This window comes from Poecilia mexicana, unplaced genomic scaffold (assembly GCF_051168715.1).
Source record: "Poecilia mexicana isolate PSO_F unplaced genomic scaffold, ASM5116871v1 scaffold_17, whole genome shotgun sequence".
NCBI classification, from domain to species: domain Eukaryota; kingdom Metazoa; phylum Chordata; class Actinopteri; order Cyprinodontiformes; family Poeciliidae; genus Poecilia; species Poecilia mexicana.
Window position 1 is genome coordinate 20,255,367 of NW_028263386.1, and position 20,224 is coordinate 20,275,590.

A 20,224-nucleotide genomic window follows, 5' to 3' on the forward strand; every position below is an offset into this window, starting at 1 on the left:
TCTCAGGAAAATAAAGGCTTTTGGGAGGTTTTGTGGTTGCACCATTTTATCAACACACATCCAGGCATGCTGATTGTTATATACAAAGACGAAATACAGCACAATAGAAGAACCAAATGATGGACCCACTAAATCCATGAGGATAAAAAAAATTAAGCCATTCTAGAAGACCTATTTTTATATACATCAAAGCTTTACTACTTGAGGACCTCTAGCTGAACAAATTGTAGAAATCAGCTGTACTGAATTTTTACCAAATGTGAATATGCTCTAAGTATTATCCCCAGTACCTAATAAAGTTACCTGTTATGGTGGGATGCTGGTGTGAAGAATGTCCCAGTCCTCGGATGCATGCTGCTTCATGGTATCAGTCTTTGATGTTTCAATCGAAAAACAGTAAAAATAAGAGAATTAGACTCTGTAGCTCTTCAAACCGTCCACATAGTAAATTATTGCTTTTAACATTTAATCAATAGGTTTAGAAAGTATTACGTTCTTAAGCAACCTAGATAATATCTGAAATGTGTAGATTCTTGCTTAGAAACATATCATGCTTTTTGATTACTTCTTTAAGCTCTTAAACATCTATTTTCCTTTAACTGTAACCAATTCTTAACTTCAGAGATGTAGAATTGCAAACATCAGTTTGCATACAATAGGATACAATAAAAAAGTAGATTGGTTTAACAAGTATATGATACTTATACATTTCACAAATTAAGAAATCTAAAATGTAAATCAATCGAGCCCTACCTTTTCTCACGTTTATTTTTGAAGCAACGTCAAGTCCCAAGCACCAATATACTTCTTTAATCTTTAGTAGATTTCAAACCTGAGCTTATGCAGTGATGCTGCAGTCACAGACAACGTTATTACTGAAGTGGAGTCAAGGAGATGGGCAAGACAGCAGAAGGACATATGGAGGCAGGGACACATATTCAACACCTCCTCAAGTAACAATCAGAACATAACAAGCATTCTAACAATAGAAACTTCATCTGAAACCACAGTTGTCATAGACTGCAAAATTAAGAGAGACAAGGTGCTTTACATCTCCCCTTGTGATTACAGAAGTCAGAGATACAAGGACTCTAGACAGCTGGGAATGGGGACCTTTCGTGGAGGACAACCTGCTATGGCCTGGGAATAGATTAGAGTCAAGTAGTTCAAAAGTTTACATAGAGGCAAAGATGTAGTGTGCATTATGCATATGTTGGGGAAGCAAGCACAAAAAAACACTTGCTAGGCCCAGCATGGATCAGTGATAGTGTTGACACATCAGTAGCCTAGCAGCAGTCTAGCGATAGGATTTTTGACTAAACATGTTTTGCTAAGGTCACAATTTAAAATAGTTAGATGAAACAAATTTTTTTCTGTAGATTAATACCATACATTGAGTGAAATAAAAAAAATATTTAGTCAGCTTGTGTTACCTTTTTAGCTTTAGCATTTCGTTTCCTATCTGCAGATTGTGAGGCATGTCCAGACAGAGACATTAAAATCAGGCCATTCTCTTTATGCCCAGTTTTTAAAAAAAAGTATGTATAAAGTTAGCTTATACAATTTGCTTGTATACTTCTACATCCACCTAAAATGTATCATTTCTTCTTTTATTTTCATAAAATACTTCATCTTCTGCTGTTAAAAAAAATCTACAATCCATTAACTTACCCTCATCAGCGTGTGAATGAAAATTACCATTTCAAAAGTCTTTTGTTTCGGAGAACTATCACAAGCAGTAAAGGCAGTCGTTGTGAATGTAGGAAAAATTCACGAAAACTTGCTTCATCAAACTGTCATGTTTAGGTGTACTGTATACTCGGTGAATCTACACTCTCCTTTTTCACCAGGATATGTTTGATACAAACTATGCAATACCCAGTTTCCAGTATTAAGATCAAACAAGGTTTTAATACATTACAAAAATAACTTGTAAAATTTCCTGTTATGCCAATCCTATATTGAGATGCCAGACAAATTGTTGGAGTGACCAGAGTTTTCTCAGGCTGTGTGGAACATATAGTACTCATAAGTACAATATGACACCAGCTTTCAATTTATGAACTTACAACTCATGCACAAGTTGTACATCAGCAAGGCTACTCCAACCCACTAACATTCATCCTACAGATAACAGGAAGGACAACTTTCAGCTGGAGGAGCATGAATACCCACAAGTGAACGGCTGTGTTTTCATCCAGATTTATAGCAGTTTTTGTAAATCCAATAGACCTCCTAGCCTTTGAAAGATAACACTTTATCAGCAATATCCTCTCAACAAAAGGAAAGCAATTTACTTTTATTTTGACTTGTTGGATATTGTTTGACAAGCCAGATAGTGAGACTGGGCAAATTGCTTCCTGTAACAACAAATATACTAAAGAACTATAACATCGTCCCTATATATATTGTGTCCTGGTTTATGTCTCCAGTTCTCTATCCTAAATTCCAGCCGAGATAGATTTAAAAAAAAATGCACATGATTTGTCATAGATTTTTACAAACAAGTATAATCAAATATAATTTAGTCAAAAAAAGTTTTCACTCAATGAATCAAGTAGAATCAGTTTAGACCAAATGAATATGATCTTTGGATGTAGAAGTATTGTCATAACACTATTATAAGTATTAGGTTCATGGAATCAATAAGTTTATTAGACCACATTCTGGTTATTTTTTGAATACTCTCTCCCTCAGTGGCTACTTAGACCCATAGCCAGTAAAAGCTGCATTACACAGTGCTACTGATAAACCACATTGAAACATTGGTATATTTAATTATGGAACATTAATTAATAATTAGTTAAATCCCAAATGTCACACCTGTAGTAACTCAAAATTGTGGAAACATCTACCAGAAACAATTGACCGTACTTAAAATAAAAATCATTACTAGGTAAAAATAGAACTATGACAAAAGTGTTGTCAGTATAGTAGCTCCTTATTAAATGAATAAAATCTAATACCCCTCTAAATAAACTGGATTTTATGTCGTTTCAATGTTCATCCTTTGAGACTTTTTTGAATTACTACATCTCGTCTATTCCTTGACACTCACCTGTTGCTGCTTATCTGAATACAGGAACGCTTTGTCCCTCTGCTGTGCGTCAGACGCTGACCCTCAGCTGTCAGCTGAAACATCAGCGCTCGGAAGGCAGCCAGCAAGAATTTCACAGGTTATCTTTGAGCCCAAGGATGCAATGCCATGCCATCCAGCCATCAGGAACAAGAGTAGAAGAAAGGAGACAGCTCACTTTTGGGACCATTTCAACTTGCTGTCAATACATGGTGGAAAATTGGGCTACTATCACTATTTTCCAAGGAAATTTACATTGTGAATTGTTTATTGAAGTGTACCATCATGGCTAAATCCCTGATACAATAAACTCCAGTGTTTTATGTTTTGACCAAAGTTTCTGATACAGCAAGCAACTTAAACATGTTAACAAATAGTTTGTCATTTGTTAGCATGTTATAAATATGCTACGAAAAATATTTTCAAATTAGTTAAATATTAAAACAAAAACCGTTTCAAAGCATTTATCCTTTTTTTCCTAGTTGTGGAGCTGGAGCAATTCCAGTGCGATCCAGTTGCATAAAAAGTGCTGAATTGTTTATTGAAGTTTAACAAATCAGATTAAAGCTTCATAAATCACAAACTTGGTTTTAAATATTCTGCTATTAGTTGAGAATAATCTAATTCAAGTTTTAAGAGTCTATGTGTAGCTTTTTTAACTAGAGTAGATGGAAGATGTCGAAGGTAGTGGAAAAATTGGGTGGAATCGCCCTTAAGCTATTCCAAGAATCGGAAGCTGCAATCGGAAACCAACTTCAGCTTCGTGTCAAAAGTGTTGTAGCTAAAAGTGTGCGGAACATCACGTTTTAGCACGAAAAGCACAGCAAGTCAATTCTCCCACTGTTTTGTTTGAATGTATCTGGTGAAAAACAGCAGCTACAAGTTCACTTTAGAAGTTTTGACTAAATTTCATGACGTTAAAATACGTTTTTAGTTTTATTGTACAAGCTTGCAACGGTAAACACTTGATGCGCGAGCTGGCTAACACCTCCCTTTGAATCATATTAAGTAAATCTATTCGGCCTTCACTCCAATCACTACATCATTAGCTCAAAAAGTACCTATTGCCGAATAAGTACAGGTGTAAGTGTGTCTACAACAGCCCCCAAAATTCAGACCTACCAAATGCGTCCATCTTCACATCCGCTAGTTCCATTTTTGACCGAAAGATGGGGTAGTTTCACCAACACACCTGCATCTCATCAGCTAGTGACTATGACTAGTTTTCACCAAAGGGCCTTTTTGCCGATTAAAAATGTGACACTAAGTTATTACTGGGAATGCAAGGATTCTGTTGGTTAAGTATTGTATTGCAGTAGTGGCGTTTATCTAAAACACTGAGAAATAATTTTAAAAAGTCTGACAAATGTCTTGTATGAAGAGAAAATCCTGAGTTAAAAATTGAGGACCTTACTTATGGTAGAAAAATGTAGCAGTATCAGACCTTGTCATCTCAAAATGTGATGTTTTACCCAAGTATAAAACTAAACTAACTAAATGCATAATAACTTTTCCCATCAAGCTTTATAGAATCTTGTCAGATTTGTTTTGTTTGTTTTAGAAAGACCAAAGCAGCCGTAAAGGATAGACACTTCTCTTATACATTCAAATTGAACTGAATTGGAATCTGCCTGTACAGGTACAACATTATTGAAAAGTTAATTTATTTCAGTAACTCATCTCACAGTGAAACATCATGAAAACACATAGATCAGAATATTACATCAGACCAGTACAGAAATGTAGACTGAATAAAAAGTATGTCTAATATGTCCCTAAATGACTTTTAATCTGACAAATAAACTTCATCAGATATTCTAATTAATTGATTCGTGTATGGTCACAATGATTTGATCATATATTTTTATTATGAATTCTTGCTTACAAAAAACTAAATTTAAACAGTTTAAGGTTCTAAAAACATTAAAAATTGTTATGCCCCTTATGCCTTCACTACAAGTCTAGAATGTTACTAATGCACAGTCATCTTTAAAACCCAGTATGTCAAGAAATAATAAAGCAACAACACTGAGTTTTCTTGCCCATCTTTTTTATTTTATGATTAATATTCACATCACTAGTTAACAGTTAAACACAATGAACATCTCTTTCATACCAAATATTCAGAATTGAAGGGGGGAGATGAGCGCTATCTAATAGGACGGATGCTTCTAACAACCAACTGTTGGTTTGTTGTCTCCTGCATGCTCTTGCAACGGTGTTGTGCTCTAAACAATAATACAGCACGCACTACAGAGTGTCCACTCAGCAGTACTGAAAGGAAGGCTCCTTTGTCTGCTGTCGAAGATTATTAAGTCTACGGTTGGTATTTAAGGGTCAGCAGGGGACCAAAGCACAGCTTATAAGTGTGAAGTGAAACCTCTGCGTTTGAAGTTTAATCAGATTTCAGGTTTTACTGAGCAGCCAGCCAGTGGTTGCTGTGAGTGGAATAAAAGATAAAACAATCAGCTTCTTTTTCAGTACTGGAGTGTTGACAAACCTCTGTAGGACTGAGACAGGTTGGGGCTCCAGGTACATATCTACCAACACACTCTGTATTCAGTTATACTACATTTTAATTTCACCTCTAATTTTTTTTTAACGTTTAGATTTCTTCATAATTCTGTTGACAGTGAAGAAACAATTTGGTCCAAGACTTGCCCTAACTCAGTCCTGTGTTGGTAGTTATGTCACTGTGCTAGTTCAGGGGGGCGGTCTAATACAGGACATGAGTCCACACTACATGCCAAAACACACAAAGTTTGGTTTTCAGTACTCTCACTCTGTTGTGGTAGACATCAGACAGATCAGGCCGCCAGTACGCGTCGGTGCATTTCACACCGATTACACGTCACTACTTCCTGAAACCAGTAATTAGTGTCGTCGTGTTTAATCGATCTTCTGAAAACAGAACAGAGACAACCTCACACATGTATTCAGAATGTTGAACACATTTTAAAAAACATTCTTGAAACTTCATCAGCCCTTTTCTTGGTGAAAAAAGGCAGACTCTGAAAAAGGAAAGAAAAACAGTACATGTTTCCTTACTTGCTCTTTCACTCTTACAATAACACCTTAATTGAGCTAAGCTGTTGCAGGTTTACGTGAACGGGTATGTTCAACTGGCAACATCCACAACATCCTGTTAAAACGTAAGATGTTTTTTTTTTCATTTCTCTATTGTTTTTAACTTTAATTAAATACTTCTGGGGTGATAAAAACACAGTGTTGATTATGTACAAGGGACAGTGTGAGATACTAGTGGAAGGGTGTTGTTAAAAGGCTACACGAAACCATTGTGAGTTGATATTAGAGTGAATCTGGTTATTACCTTTTGTCCAAGCTGCAAAGCAACATTAACTTCTTCCCATATCCTCTTTCACTAAATAATGCTGTACTAAATAATAAGCACTGCAATCCTATTAAATCTTTATAATCTTGGAAGATTTAATGGTCCATTACTGAACACCTAAACTGTAGATTTAAGCAACAATAATATCAGTTTGAAAGCTGTACATTACAGATAAGTATTATGTAGAATTTGATTTTTAGTGGCCTGGTGCAATAAATATATATAGATTATTTATTTAATAAAAGATAATATGACGAAAACACTCCTGCTTTTGAAAAATATTGATTTTATATTCCCCATTTCCCTTGATTTGACCAAGTCGCTTATTGAACAATTTCTTATATCAGTCAAAACAAAGTTAATCTAAATAAGGAAAAAAAATGTTTGAATTTGGTAGAGATTTATTAACCAGGCTTTGTTGTATTAGCCTGTAAGTTAACAAGTATTTCTTACATTTTGCACTTTCAAACATTATAGCAACATGTTAATTAAAAGTGATTGCAGTTTTTTCACCTAGATAAACAGTTCTTTTTTTTTTTTTTAAGTGCAGCTATTCCCAAACATTAAATGTAAGGCAGTCGTATTAGTTTTGACTTTGGAAAGTTGTACTTTTGAGTATAAATTAAATGCATATTGACTGTATCTTTTAAACCAGTCATGTTGTGCTAATCCATTAAATTTTTTTTTAAATATTTTTTTAATTTTTCCATTGCAAACAAACCAAACTGAGTCCAAGTGTTGATGCGCAACTTTTTGAACATGTCTGTTAGTATGGCAGCACATGGAAAACTTAGCATTTGCAGTTTTCATGCATGTAAATAAAGTCTGAAAGCTACCATCTTCTGCTAATAACGCACATTTTGTTAACCCATCTAGTGGTTACATCTATCCTAGTGTGTAAACTACCGTATATTAAAGAAAGGTGGCTCAGAGTTCAGTGAGCCTTTCGAGCAGAAGATAAAAATATATGATTCCATTCAGTAGATGTGACCTTGCAGCTTGGCCAGAATGTAAATCCCGGAGAATGTCAACGAGAATATCATCAGGGCAGCCTGGAGAGCTGAGTGTTTGACTATCGAAGCCAGCAGCACAACACCGATAACCCAAGTTCCACTAAAATCCACCAAACAGCAGCTCATCTCCTCATTATGACGGCGCACTCTTACAATGAGCTACTGAGACACAACAAGACTACAACTTTCTCCTATTCCTCTATACACAGTCCAGCACCTACATCTATCAAAGTGCTTTGATATTTCAGTTATTCTGCCTGCAAAGAAAAAACAAAAAATAAAATCAAAAAACAAAAAACAAAAGAAAGATTCACATTATTATTATTAATATTTTCACATATGATCCACGCATGTGTCATGTCACGTGTGTTGCTTTCAGGCAACTCGAGGGAATTGTTTGGAAAGAACGATACGATAATAAATACGCCTATATGTTGTTCTTAAGTTTTCTAGACTTAACTGTTGACTAGTTGATCACTTGCTCTTTGATCACCGTAAGTTTCACTAAACTACCAAGACGGTTTTGTTCCCAGAAGCACACACGTACAGTACACAGCTGACGAGGTTTTACCAATATGCAGTAAAGCAACTTGAGTACAGCTATATCACTTGAGTGCATCAAGAAATGAACTAGACCGTGTTCAAAGTGCACAAAACCTTTTTGTTTTTGTTTTTTTCCTGTAAGGGAACTTTACACGAGCCATGTGGTGCTGATAATATTTAGTGTTCCAGACACGATAACAGAGCGCTAGCTTAAATAAGTACAGGATAGGGGAATCTGGTGGGGGATGTTTGTCGATTAGCTTCTTGTAAAGTCACAGAGCCAGACTATCAGTGTTCAAGAGGCTAAGCAGCGCTCTCTACAGGATGAATGCAGTAGTAACACTTCACACATCTGACAACTACAGTACGCCACAGAGATGTCGCAAATCCCTCCGTGTATTCACCAGAGACCGTCCCAACCTTGAAATCACTGTGAGCAGGAAGGACACGGCCTACCCATGTTCGATTTGTGACGCGTAGCACTTTTCAGAAACATTTTGGCCTAAATCAAAGTCAGTGTCGAGGGGAGCCTGCACTAGGAGTAACGTACAGCAAATTACTTTAAGGGAATATGATTAAAGCAGCCCAGCCAGCTGCTCCAAAAAGGATCAACGTATGTGTATAATAAATGTGAACAAAACTGCTTTTAGCCTCTCCTAGTTTTAAAATGACACGTATTTTAGAAAGAAAACTTCAAATATACGAGCTGTTCTGGGATCTGCTTAACTAAAATACTGCTGCAGTCATGGCATTTTAGAGCTGGGCAGTTCCTGCTGTCCAGCGTTGTACGATTTAAGAACATTCTGTATATTTAAACGGCATCCAACGCAAATCAAACATGCTGCACAAAAGTTTTTTTTAACAAAACCCCTTTTTTTGTCATCTATTTACAATACAAATGTCAGGGTAAAATATGTGCCAAGAAGAGCAGCAGACAACTTGAAGCCTAACGATCTGCTCCTCTGAGTCTCACTGTAAGTGGGAGGACTTTATTGTGTACAGGAAAACCCCTAAATGACCATAAAGTTTTAAACATGAATGCTATGTTGTTATTCCTCCTACAGATCAACTGTCTCCTCTCTCTGAACTTCTCTTCACTTCAGCCGTTCTCTGTCCTCTTTCTGTCTTTGTGTCACGTAAATGCGCAGGTGACAAGAAGCCTTCGTTTATAATATTACTGTATTGCTGTCAGAAAGCTGGAGAAAGACACAGGAAGAGGAAAGAGATGCAGAGACGCTGCAACATGGGAAGCCAGTGTGGTAAAATATGCAACAATGACAATGAAACAAACCATTCTTTCAGCAACATTAGTATGTCAGTGTGTACTACCCAACCACAAAGTGGTGGCTTTTGGTGTGTGACTGTTCGGTGCTCAGGCACACCGATGTGTATGTGTGTGTGAACTTATCCTATAGATATATATATGCGTGTGTGTGTGCGTGGTTCATTGCCTGCAGCGAGGGCTTTCAACCCTCAGATCTGGTGACGCACATAACCAGGAGGGGCAACAGATTCACGAAGGAAAGAAGGGGTATGGCATACCCTATGCCTGCTTTTCTCTAATGATTGTAGACCAGACACGTCTCAGAGTAACAGCTCCCTCACAGGGGTTGCAGGTGTGCAGGAAGGGGGTGGGGTGGACTATAAAAAGGTTAGTGTCATGAGTAGAAAGGCAGAAACATGTGTTGAACAGAGTAATATATATGTCTGAATGTCTGGAAGTGCTTAAATGAGTCTGACGTAGGAGAACTGTTTTTTTTTTCTTTTGCCTTTTCAACTGCACCGAACGAGATCAACCTCAATTAAATGTTTAATACGGTAAAAAAACTAAAGATTGCTGCATCTTCATAAGCATTATTTCCAGACTGTTTATTAATACCCATATTTGTGTACAACTTGGCACAAGAATTATTCTAAATGTTGCCTATTTGGGGTTAAGACATGCTCGCGATAGCCGCTGGAAAAGCTTCTAATCTTTGTTTTCTAGATCACAACATCAATTCTGCCAGAACATTTTCCATAACCAGATGATAGACATTGTCTGCAACAACAGTTTAAAGAAGTACACAGTGTACCAATTCCTTTATGTTTGTTGATTTAAAAAGGGGGCAACATAAGATAACAAACAAAAGGGACTAGGGTCTTCCTGTTACAACCCCAACTTACAACAGAATCATCAATTTAAAGCCAAGACCACTCAGAGAAGCTTCAAACGTTCTCCATCCTTCCTCTTTTGACGTTCCTTTGAGGTAATCACATTTTTAATAATGCCTCTAACTAAAAGACAGAGTTTGAAAGCTTGAAAGGATAAAACACGTCAACTATGAAAACATATGTTCGGCCTTAATGTTATCTGCTTGAAAAGTTTCACTCTCTCGCAACCTGAATAACACGCAGACACATCTTGGCACGTCATAGAAAATACAGATTCCTTTTAAGGAGCTTCCCACCTACCTCTGACTTCAGTTTTGAACATCTCACTAGTGAAAATAGCTAATTTTAAGTTTTCTTCCCCAAGTAGAAATATGGCATGTTCACGAAAATGATCCGGTTTTTGAATTTCCGACTGATAGCGGACAATCGAGCTGAAAAACAGGTTGATTACTCTGTCATAAGCTGGTTTCTTGCAGCTTCTCTCACCCTAATGTGCAGCCTACGTCTGACAAATATACACTAAGTAAGCTTTTGAACTTTATTAGATCCTTTTAGTAAAACACTTTTAAGCCGATTACAACTCCATGGTGTTCTCTGCAACCACTTCTACCAAGTCTATCAGGAAAATGTTAATAAGGTGTTAAAAACCTCACTGCAGTTAGTTTTTTCACTGAATAAACCATATTAACCATATCATAACGAGTGTGGTTAAATAGTGTGAACTGTTGAATACCAATAAGAAAGACTAGATGAGGCGTAGTGACATCTGACGGACTGAACTGGAAGTGAAGTACAGTTCTACTGACACGGTTAGAACATCAGAGGAGTTTTGGAAGGTGAAGACTTTCCGAAGAGATCCGAGAAAAGTGTTTTATCAGCACTGAGACTCGTAGGTTGAACAATATCTGAAGTAGGTGACTCTGCTTAAGGGTATTTTCTGTGTCTGGATCGTTAGATTTTGTGAACAGGGGTAAAACTTAACTATGTCTGTGGTTAACGAGATATTCAAGCTGGTGGAACCCCACAAAGAGATGTGTAGACAAACAACAAGTGGTCTTCTTTGCAGGTTACGGGGCAAAATGTCAGCTCGGGTGCTTTTAGAGGTCAAAGATCGGGGTCGGTAGGAGGACGCTGGCAGGCGGACCTCAGAGAAACACTGAGAGGCAATCGGTTGATTCGATGCTGCAGTGGGTGAGGTGAAGGGCAGGGCCAGAGGGAAGAGACTGTGCCGTGGTAATTTTGTTGGTCAGTTGACTGGCAGGTCAGTGAGCGTCATGCATGTCCCACCACTATCTGGAGCTCACAGGGACTCAGTCTGCAGAAAAACAAGAACAACAGACTCAGAAAACACAAGAAACACACAGAACCTGGAGAGATGCTGAAAAAGGCAACGACAAGCTTAAAAAATACTGGACAGATGGTCTGTAATTAACAGTTTGCTGCTGTTTAATGGAGTTTCATTGGAGTGATAGGTCAAAAAGTTTATTTTTTTAATGGTATTGGGGTCAGTAGAAGGGCACTGGCAGGTGGAAGTCCTCCCTCTTGGCCAGGACTCACTTGAAAATAGGGTTTTAATCTCAGTGGGATTTTATCCTAGTAAAATAAAGGTTGAATAAAGAAAATAGTGCTGCAGCCATAAATCAAATAAGCCAAGTCTGATACCAGCATGAGGTGGAAGATTCCTGCTGTCTTTGATCTCACAGTCTGGTGGCCTGTTGCAGTAATGAAGAGTAATTTATCTACAAAGACCTGTTAATCTCTACTCTGAAGGTCTACTCATAATTTCATTTGTTGGCTATTTTTATCACTGCAGCAGAGCACGTACACCACCTAGGTCTGTTCAAAGAAAAAAAAAAAAAATTAAAAAATACACTCCGGGATGCATTTGCAGTTATACCTTGATTTAATATGCTTAATATGCAGACAATCGAAACCACTCCTCACTGGTTCCAAGATAATAAGCAATATCTGACCGACTTGGAGGGGCTCTCTCTCTCGTTTCTGGTACCTAACCTCCAGGACAAAAAGTTCACCTATTCTCATTAGCAAATATTTTCCAGCTCTAGTTTAGATCAAACCAAGTTCATGTGCTAGAACTCGCTAGTTAAAGCCCTGACCTAAATCCAATCAGAATCAGCAGCACCACCAGAAAAATGCTGATCATATATGCTCTCCATTACATCTAATCACGTTTCAGCTATCTTGCAAAGAAGGGCAACGACTTAGGTCTGCTGGCCTAACAGATAAAATAAAAACAAAGTACAACGACGCTAGTGGTTGCACCATGACACAGAGTGACAAATATTTATGAGTATGAAGATTTGTGAAAGGTACTACAGTAGAGGATTCAGCTCTGTGTTCAAACACACTCTTGTTCTGGGTTGTTAACCACAAACAAGACATCTGCTGTTGCCTCCTCTTTCCTCTGAGTGTAGCTCATCTGTCACATAACTGTGCTGTGCGAGAACAAAGCTCGACAAATAAAGCAACAACTGAAAAGTCAAAATCACAAATAAGCTTTTACAATTTTGCCAAAATGAGCACTGTGTAGGATTTTGCACCCACTTTTCTCAGCGATGCGTTTGTCTATGCTAAGGGGCTCCTTTAGACCGTCTCCTCCAAAAGGAGAAGGAGTGGGCTCCTTCACGCCGTTCTCCTTGGCAACGCCTGCCGGTGCGGTTGTTTGTTGTGGAGCGCCACTTGCGGGTGGAGATGTCTTCTCTCCTGTTTTTTCCTCCTGCGGCCAAATATAGACGAGCACAAGGACACACACAGACAGGTGGGCAGAAAACAAAACAAAAAAAAAATGTTTTTCTCACAGCCAACTCTTGAACTCTCACACCACCTAGTGGCGATAGGCAGAAGCAGCACAGTGAGTCAGCAGGACCAGACTTAGCTATGAAAAAAACACAACACTGCAGACTGTGTTTAAATTTAACCTTGTGTCCATTTGTCTGCTCGCTGCCTGGTCCCACGTTGTCCAGGGATCCGATCTTAGACTTGGCCTTGATGTTGACCTTGTGTGATTCGATCTTCACGTCACCACCGCCTGGAGCAGGGAAACGAAAGCGGCCGTGAGAGCACAATGGAGGCAGTTGAGAGTTTGAAGGGAGGAAACCACCCCCCAGAAGAGTTTAAAGTTGAACCTGGCTTATGTTTGATGTTGTCCTTGGAGCCACATTTTGAGGTCACCTTGCTCACGTCAACCTTCTTATTCAAGATTTGCACCTGGAGGAGAACACAGATCACAATGGTGCCCATTAAATCACCAGATCCAGCGCGGAACGTAGCACTTCAGCATCCGCTCAGCTTAACAGCAAAACCCATTTACTTTTTCGAGGTGCCAGCATCATGCTTTTACTGTATGTATGCAGAATGCAGGAGAATGCCATTCAGCTTAAATTTCATAGTGAAACATTTTGAACATACTTTATTTATTATTATTATTATTTATTTATTTATTTATTTACTTTGTTTGTCATGTTTTTTTTTGTTTGTTTTTATATTATGATGCATTTGCTGCTTTTTAATTATAGTACTGTAGGAAATGGGGGGCAGGGGGGCTCCCATGGGATTTGGATTTATTTTAGACACGATGTCTTTTTTCAGGCATCACATGATCACAACATGCACACATTTATATAAATCAAACGTAAAATGGTGCACAATATGTGCAGGTTGATAGTCAAAAAAAAGGGTAAATTAGCCTTGCTTAATCCTTAGACTGACTTGGTACATAATTCCTCACTATATATTAATACAATAAAACCTTTGGTGTTTTATTCACAAGCCTTAGCTGGCAAAGCCGTTGTTGAGAGCAGCCAAGAGATGCAATGGGATAGTGCAGCAGGTGTTTAAAGCAGATGGGAAGAAGAACCAGAGGGGTGGACGCTCAAAAGTAAAATCAATCAAAAGTGCAAACAGTGGGGGCCACTGATGTGCTAATTACAATGCTTCAATTCCAGGCCACTTTGAAGACGATCAGTTTCATTTAAACGTTTGATATAGGAGAAGGCGGCTTTATAGCTGAACTCAATTTCCTCCTCGCTCTGATGGACACGCCAATAGTTTCTAGATCAGACCCAATCAGCGAAGATTGACGGATCCAGATTGTCTATTCTGCGTCAGAGCAAATGAATCTCTTTGAAACATTTGGCTTTAAAGCAAGCTGTGAGGGCTTGTATATGCATATATATATATAAAAAGGAGAGATGCAAATGCGTCCAACCGTTCCAGAGTCTTGCCCCTTGGCTCCAGCAGTACTTACATTGCCACCTCCAGGGACATGTTTGATATTGTCCTTGGAGCCACAGCGGGAGGTGACGTGGCTGAAGTCCAGCTTTTTGTGCACTATCTGAACCTAAAGACAGGCAGGCAGACACACACACACACACATACACACAGAAAAGCGAAAGACAGAAAGAGAGAAAAAAAGAGAAAGAAAAAGAGAGGAGAAAGAAAGAAAGGAGCAGCAGAAAAGAGCAGATCAGCTGGCGGCTTTAGATGGCCAAAAACAGAGTAGACTTGCACTAAAACTATGGAAGAGATTCTGTTATTCAGTTGCTTTGCTATGTTAGCTCAGTGGTTCTTGAAAGCATTGTTAATTGCACATTTTTAGGGAATGCTTCTTTAAAAGGGAGGAGGGGGAGAGGGGTGCATTCTGACAGAATAACAAGAGTGCTTCCATAAAATGCATTAGCTACATTAAAACAGCACAGAAAACCAGTGAAAATGAGACCGAGCACATGCAGCAAAAAAATAAAAAAAATAAAAAAAATCAGTGATTTTATAATTGGTGCCTCTCAAAACAAAAGAAACAGAAAGTGACAGACGAGGCTGCTAACTTTCAAAACTTTATGATGTAGCTTGTGCCCATGATTTATTTTTTTAAACAACCTGCTGCTATGCACATTTGTTTGGCTGAGACGTCTGAATTATGGGAAGAAGAAGAAAAAAAAAAACCTAAGAGGCTGAGCTCCAAAGCAAACCTGTAACTCACCTTTAAGGTTAAACATGATGAACATTTAATGAGTGCTTTTTGACTTTGTATTCTGCTTACTCTCACTGCTCCCCATACCCAAATCTACTGCTGCACACTGCTGATCAGATGGCTGAAAGAAGACTCCTACACTTTTGTTACACTTACAAGAAAGACAAATTCAAATACAAAAAAAAAACAAAAAAAAAAACACAAGACTCTGTTAGGCATGTTTGTAAAGCAGCTGAATGCTGGATGACTAATGAACAGGTAGCCCAACTAAAGTAGCTAAAATGATCTGAAACACAAAATTAAAAATAAATAAATAAATAAAATAGAGAAAACTTCTATTGGTCTTTTGTTAATCCATGTCAAGATAAAAATAGAAATACCGGTACATTACATGTTTGTCATTTAACTGACATTCAAGACGTCACAGTAGGAAAGATTTTAAGATTTGATGCTTTTAGGAAAACGCTTTTAAATTATGTTACAGATTTTACATTTGTGAGTAAGCACAGCAAAAGCATTATATTTTTACACATGATTTAAGGGGAATATCTCATCTGAAAATTCAAAGTCATCTGAAATGAGGCGAAAAGAAATATTCCAAACCTTGAAGGTGTTTTTGCTTCAATCATGGATAAGATGCTGCTTAATTAAAGTGACATTATCTATATTTTTATACCTATTGCAGTTCAAAAGGTTTTATTAAGTAAATCCTAATCTTAAGAAAATAACTACTTAACTGCAAATCATTTATTGCGCTGTAAAAAAGGGAGTAAATTTAGCTCCACACTGCTAATTTTTTTTGATGCTGGCAAGAAGAAGCACGTCATCTTCAATAGTAATAAAAGCATATAATGACAAAGAAGAAACACATTTCTTGTTGTGCACTGAGGTGACTCAATTGTAGGCAACGAATTTGAGTTCAAGGAGACAATTTATTACTAGTGTTGGCTAAAGACTTTTGAGAATAAAACCAAGCAAGCCGGCAGAAATGAATCACATGGACCTCTACTACGCATCCGACATAAAGATAAACGTTTCATTTGTTGCCTCTGCGCTCGTAGTGTGAAGTAAAAACGCCCAGCAGCAGACGTTAAGGCGGGTTCCTCCAATCTCTTTGTGTCTAAGTCTCCTTCGCTTGGATAAAACACAGCATGATGACGCAGGTGGAACAGGCGACGGATGACTCACTAAGCACCGCTAGCGCCCATACACTTATCACGTGAGCATACACACACACACACACACACACACACACACACACACACACACACACACACACACACACACACACACAGACACACACAGGTACAAACACCTTCTCCCGCTGTGTTTTTTTTTCTCATTTATGTTGCGCTAGAAAAATAAAAAAATAAAAAATAATTGATTCTAAGCAGACAAATTAAGTTGCTGTGGTGTTAAGGTTCGTTTGGAATCCATAATATTTATGGGCTGAACTTTTGCAGCGGTCGTAGTGATCAGAGCCAGATTCGCACTCAAAAGCACATTGATACATGATACACAGATTAGCAGGCAGCGGACAAATGAGAAAGGAGGAACTGATCCCACAACCTTCAGTTGCAAGACAGCTGAACCTGCCGTCACCTTATTCATTTGTTTCATGCAGTAAGATGAGTCAAAACTTTAATATGATGATGTGAAAAACTAAATTCTCGGACAGAGTTGATGGTACCTACTAAGTACTTTGTCTGTTGAATATTGTTTTCACGTTTTGTGATGTCAAAACCACATATTTCAATGTTGTTTAGGGATTTTCTCTGACAGGCCAAAATAAAGTGATGCATATTAGTGGAAGAAAAGTGATGCATGGTTTGAAAAGGTTTCAAAACACAAAAAAGGAGAAGTTGAGGTGTGCGTTCGTATTCAGCCTCTCTTAACCTGATAGCCCCAATTACAATCAAATCCCTTCAGAAATCAAGTACTCAGCAAACAAAGTCCAATTGTGCGTAATTTCAGCATAAGTCCGGATGTTTTGAGAGAGGCTCTCTTGTCAGAGTTTGATGTTTGTTAGAGAAAAATTGGTGAATAAGCAGCGTTAGTGAGACAAAGGAAAGTGAAGCTGCGGAGAAGTTTAAAATCAGAGTTAGGCTACAAAACAACAAGAAATGAACATCCACCTAGGTCGTCAACAGAGCAGCTCTGTTGTAACTCAGGGGCAGGAGCAGAGATTGTTAATGATTCAGGTCAAAGCATAGTTCAACTGTACATCAAATTAATTTTCTGTGGTAAAACCAGGGAGCTGATTTTCACTCATGGTGTCTAATCTGACTGAGCTTGGGCTGTTCTGTAAGTAAGGACAAACACAAATTTCAGTCTCTAGACGTGCAAGGCTTGTACAGACATACTAATTGCTGCTGTAATTGCTGCAAAAGATGATTTTAGAAAGTCTGGACGTGGGTGGGAGGGTTGGTTGAATTTGTACACTTATGATTGTTATTGTAAAAGAATGTGCTAAACCCAATTATTCATTTGTTTTCCCTTGTCATTATTGTGCACTGCTCTGTGTTGGCCTGTCACATAAAATCCAAGTAAAATAGATTTGTGCCAGTAAATGTAAAAAGTTAAAGTCCACAAAAAACAGCCCAGAGTTCACACTGTTTATTTCTTAGGCGTCTTTTTTTTTTTTTTTTTTTTTTTTTTTGTTTCCTTCAAAGTCCGGTAGCTGTCTTCACCGTCACTGTAACTGAGAGATGAAAGAAATGGTTCAGGAAAAAAACACAGACACACAATAAGGAAAGCATAGCCACCGTCTCAGATTTTCAGCTTGACATGCTGGCAGATTTCCGCTAATTAAAAGTGCAACTTTGAAACGTTTCTTTTGCTTTGTTTTATTCTTAGGATTGATGTGCACAAGTGCACAGAAAATGGAGGAAAAAAAAAAACAGAGATATTTATCCATGGCTGCACTTAAATCAGGCGTCACTGGAGGCAAAGCCGGAGACGACAGAAGAACAGAGAGAAGATTTTGAACGACTCCATTTTATACAAGATGTCACATCAAACAACGTGGGTCACTTGGTACGTCCTGTAGACGGTGTGAGTGGATGCGGATGTTTGAGAAATGGAATTGGTTGAGTTAGAGGATGAGTGGTATTGGTTGTGGTGCAGTGAAATCAACAACATGTTATGTAAAGGTGAAAAATATCCCTGCTGGTCGAAAATGCTATCCATACTTTTACCTATTTGTACAGTAAAAAAAAAAAAAAAGAAGAAACAAAAAAAACTGGATATGGAGAGAAAACATGCAGAAATCATCATTCATTTTATGTCACTATAGTAAATCACACAGGTTTTCAAGAAGCAAGGTTGAAATTGTTAATTTGAATATTTTAAACCATTTGAGCCAGTTTACAGTCATTTTCAAGCTCAAAATTACTCATACTGCTCGCAGATCTTAGGTGAAAATATTTCTGATCAATCCGAAGATAATAAAATAATCCAAAAGAAACATAATTTACAAAAGAGCCTTTTTATTTACATTTTATTTAAAAAATTTGTATCAAGAATTACTTCTACTGGTGGAAAATGTTTTATTAACATTACAACTAACTCTTCGTACGGCTCCTGAGCAGCTTTTTGCATGTTTCCATCAGCATCCTGATGATTTATCTTTGGAGGTAGGCACCAAGTCTTTGAGTTTAGAATGCCTCCTTGCCATCACCCTAATTTTTAGTTCTCTCCACAAATTCTTCATCAGATTCCAGTCTGGACTCTGGGCCCAAATCATAAATACTACTTCAACCCAGAGAAATCCTGTTGATAAAATATTAGTTTTGGTCTATTTCACTTCTTAAAAATAATCAACATAAAGCTCAACGCAGTCCGACACAAACACAAGACAGTAGAATGTGCTACTATTACGAGCAACTTCTACTTTTACTACTAAGTTCAGATTTTTTTCATCCATTCCTGGAGTACATAACTCTAATAACCAACAGTGGAAATAGCACAAACATAAAACAAAAACAAAGTGTAGCTTGTAATGTTTATATGAACATCAAGTCGTGGTGTGTGTGTTGAGTGGATGTAGATAGGATGAGTGGCACTTTATGGGGAATGCAGATAGGTTGGAAGAATGCAGTGGTGTGTGAGGTGGCAGAGACTCACTTTGGCCTTGGCGGCGGGGGTGGCGGGGTCGGATGTCTTGTTGTTCGGGGTGGAGGAGACCTGGGGAGACAACCAGGCCCCCAGTCAATAAAAACCTCCAACCAACCACACGCCAAAGCACAACGACGTGGAGCAGCAGCAGTCCGAATGGGGCCATGAGGGTGATCAAAAGGAGAGCGGCTGGATAAATCCAATGTGTGTGTGCGAGTGCGTGTATGTGGGTTGTTACAGCCAGTGAACATCAAGGAGTGGGTGGGAGAAAACACAACATGAATCAAGTACATCTAGTTCACAGTCTGAACCTCTGGATGTATGAAACATTTTAAACAAACAGTCTGTGCAAATGGATCAGGGAAGATATTTAAATTTAAAGCCGATGGAGCGCCTTCAAAATGATAACAATGAAAAAAAAGAAGTAGATTAGTTCAGATTTATTGAAACTGAATCATACCAGTGGTAAGCAACGATTACCACTGATACAGCACCTTGCTGAAGTATTCATATACTACTTTTAGTCTGTGTTTTATTGTGCTTTTAATGGGATTTTAAGTGACAGACCAACAGAATTTAGCACATACTGTGGTAAGGGTATGTATTCAACCCCGCCGTCTCAATAACTGTCACTGTAAATGTGCTATATTTGCTGAATACATTCTTTGGGAGGTGATATCTCACGACTGCAGGTTTTGTTATCCTTATCCAATTCTGCTGAATTGAGTGGAGAGTGTCTGGGACAGAAATATCAGGTTTTCCTGTTGTGTGTCTAGTTTTTAGTCAAACCAGCCTCTAGTTTTTTTTCTTAGCTCAACCTTGTGTTTATCTCCCAATATTTCTAACCCGATTCTGTGTGCCATAAACTCATCTTTAAATTTCTTTACAAGCTGTCATGGCGTGTTACTTGATGCTTATAAACATTGTAAGCCTTCATAAACCAGCTGGCTGCAACTTACACACAAGGGGACTGAAAACAG

General features: G+C 38.1%; 2 protein-coding genes across 2 annotated transcripts in view; both read right to left on the bottom strand.

Annotated features, from left to right (window-relative positions):
• Nucleotides 1-5,109: 5,109 nt before the first annotated feature.
• On the bottom strand, nucleotides 5,110-15,522 carry LOC148154809 (uncharacterized). Its single transcript, XM_088014550.1, has 4 exons — nucleotides 13,285-15,522; nucleotides 13,078-13,187; nucleotides 12,704-12,875; nucleotides 5,110-11,453 (listed from the first exon to the last, which is right to left on the bottom strand). Exons 1-4 carry the CDS (start codon nucleotides 13,397-13,399, stop codon nucleotides 11,449-11,451), a joined length of 402 nt encoding a protein of 133 aa, XP_087870676.1. The 5' UTR covers nucleotides 13,400-15,522; the 3' UTR covers nucleotides 5,110-11,448.
• A 2,298-nt stretch (nucleotides 15,523-17,820) lies between these two features.
• The window catches only part of LOC106931405 (uncharacterized), a 73,673-nt gene continuing 71,269 nt past the window's right edge, over nucleotides 17,821-20,224 (bottom strand). Inside the window, exons 11-12 of the mRNA XM_088014827.1 lie at nucleotides 19,254-19,313; nucleotides 17,821-17,829 (exon numbers count right to left, since the gene is read on the bottom strand). Coding sequence (XP_087870953.1) covers nucleotides 17,821-17,829; nucleotides 19,254-19,313 — 69 coding nt within the window. The remainder of the gene's footprint in view (nucleotides 17,830-19,253; nucleotides 19,314-20,224) is intronic.

Bases quoted from the DNA above. Each gene is read 5' to 3' on its own strand.
- LOC148154809 (XM_088014550.1), bottom strand. From the start codon at position 13,399: ATGGGCACCATTGTGATCTGTGTTCTCCTCCAGGTGCAAATCTTGAAT. The intron at 13,188-13,284 runs GTTCAACTTTAA...TCCCTGCTCCAG, and splicing joins CAACATCAAACATAAGCCAG to GCGGTGGTGACGTGAAGATC. The intron at 12,876-13,077 runs GTTAAATTTAAA...ATTTGGCCGCAG, and splicing joins AGCAGACAAATGGACACAAG to GAGGAAAAAACAGGAGAGAA.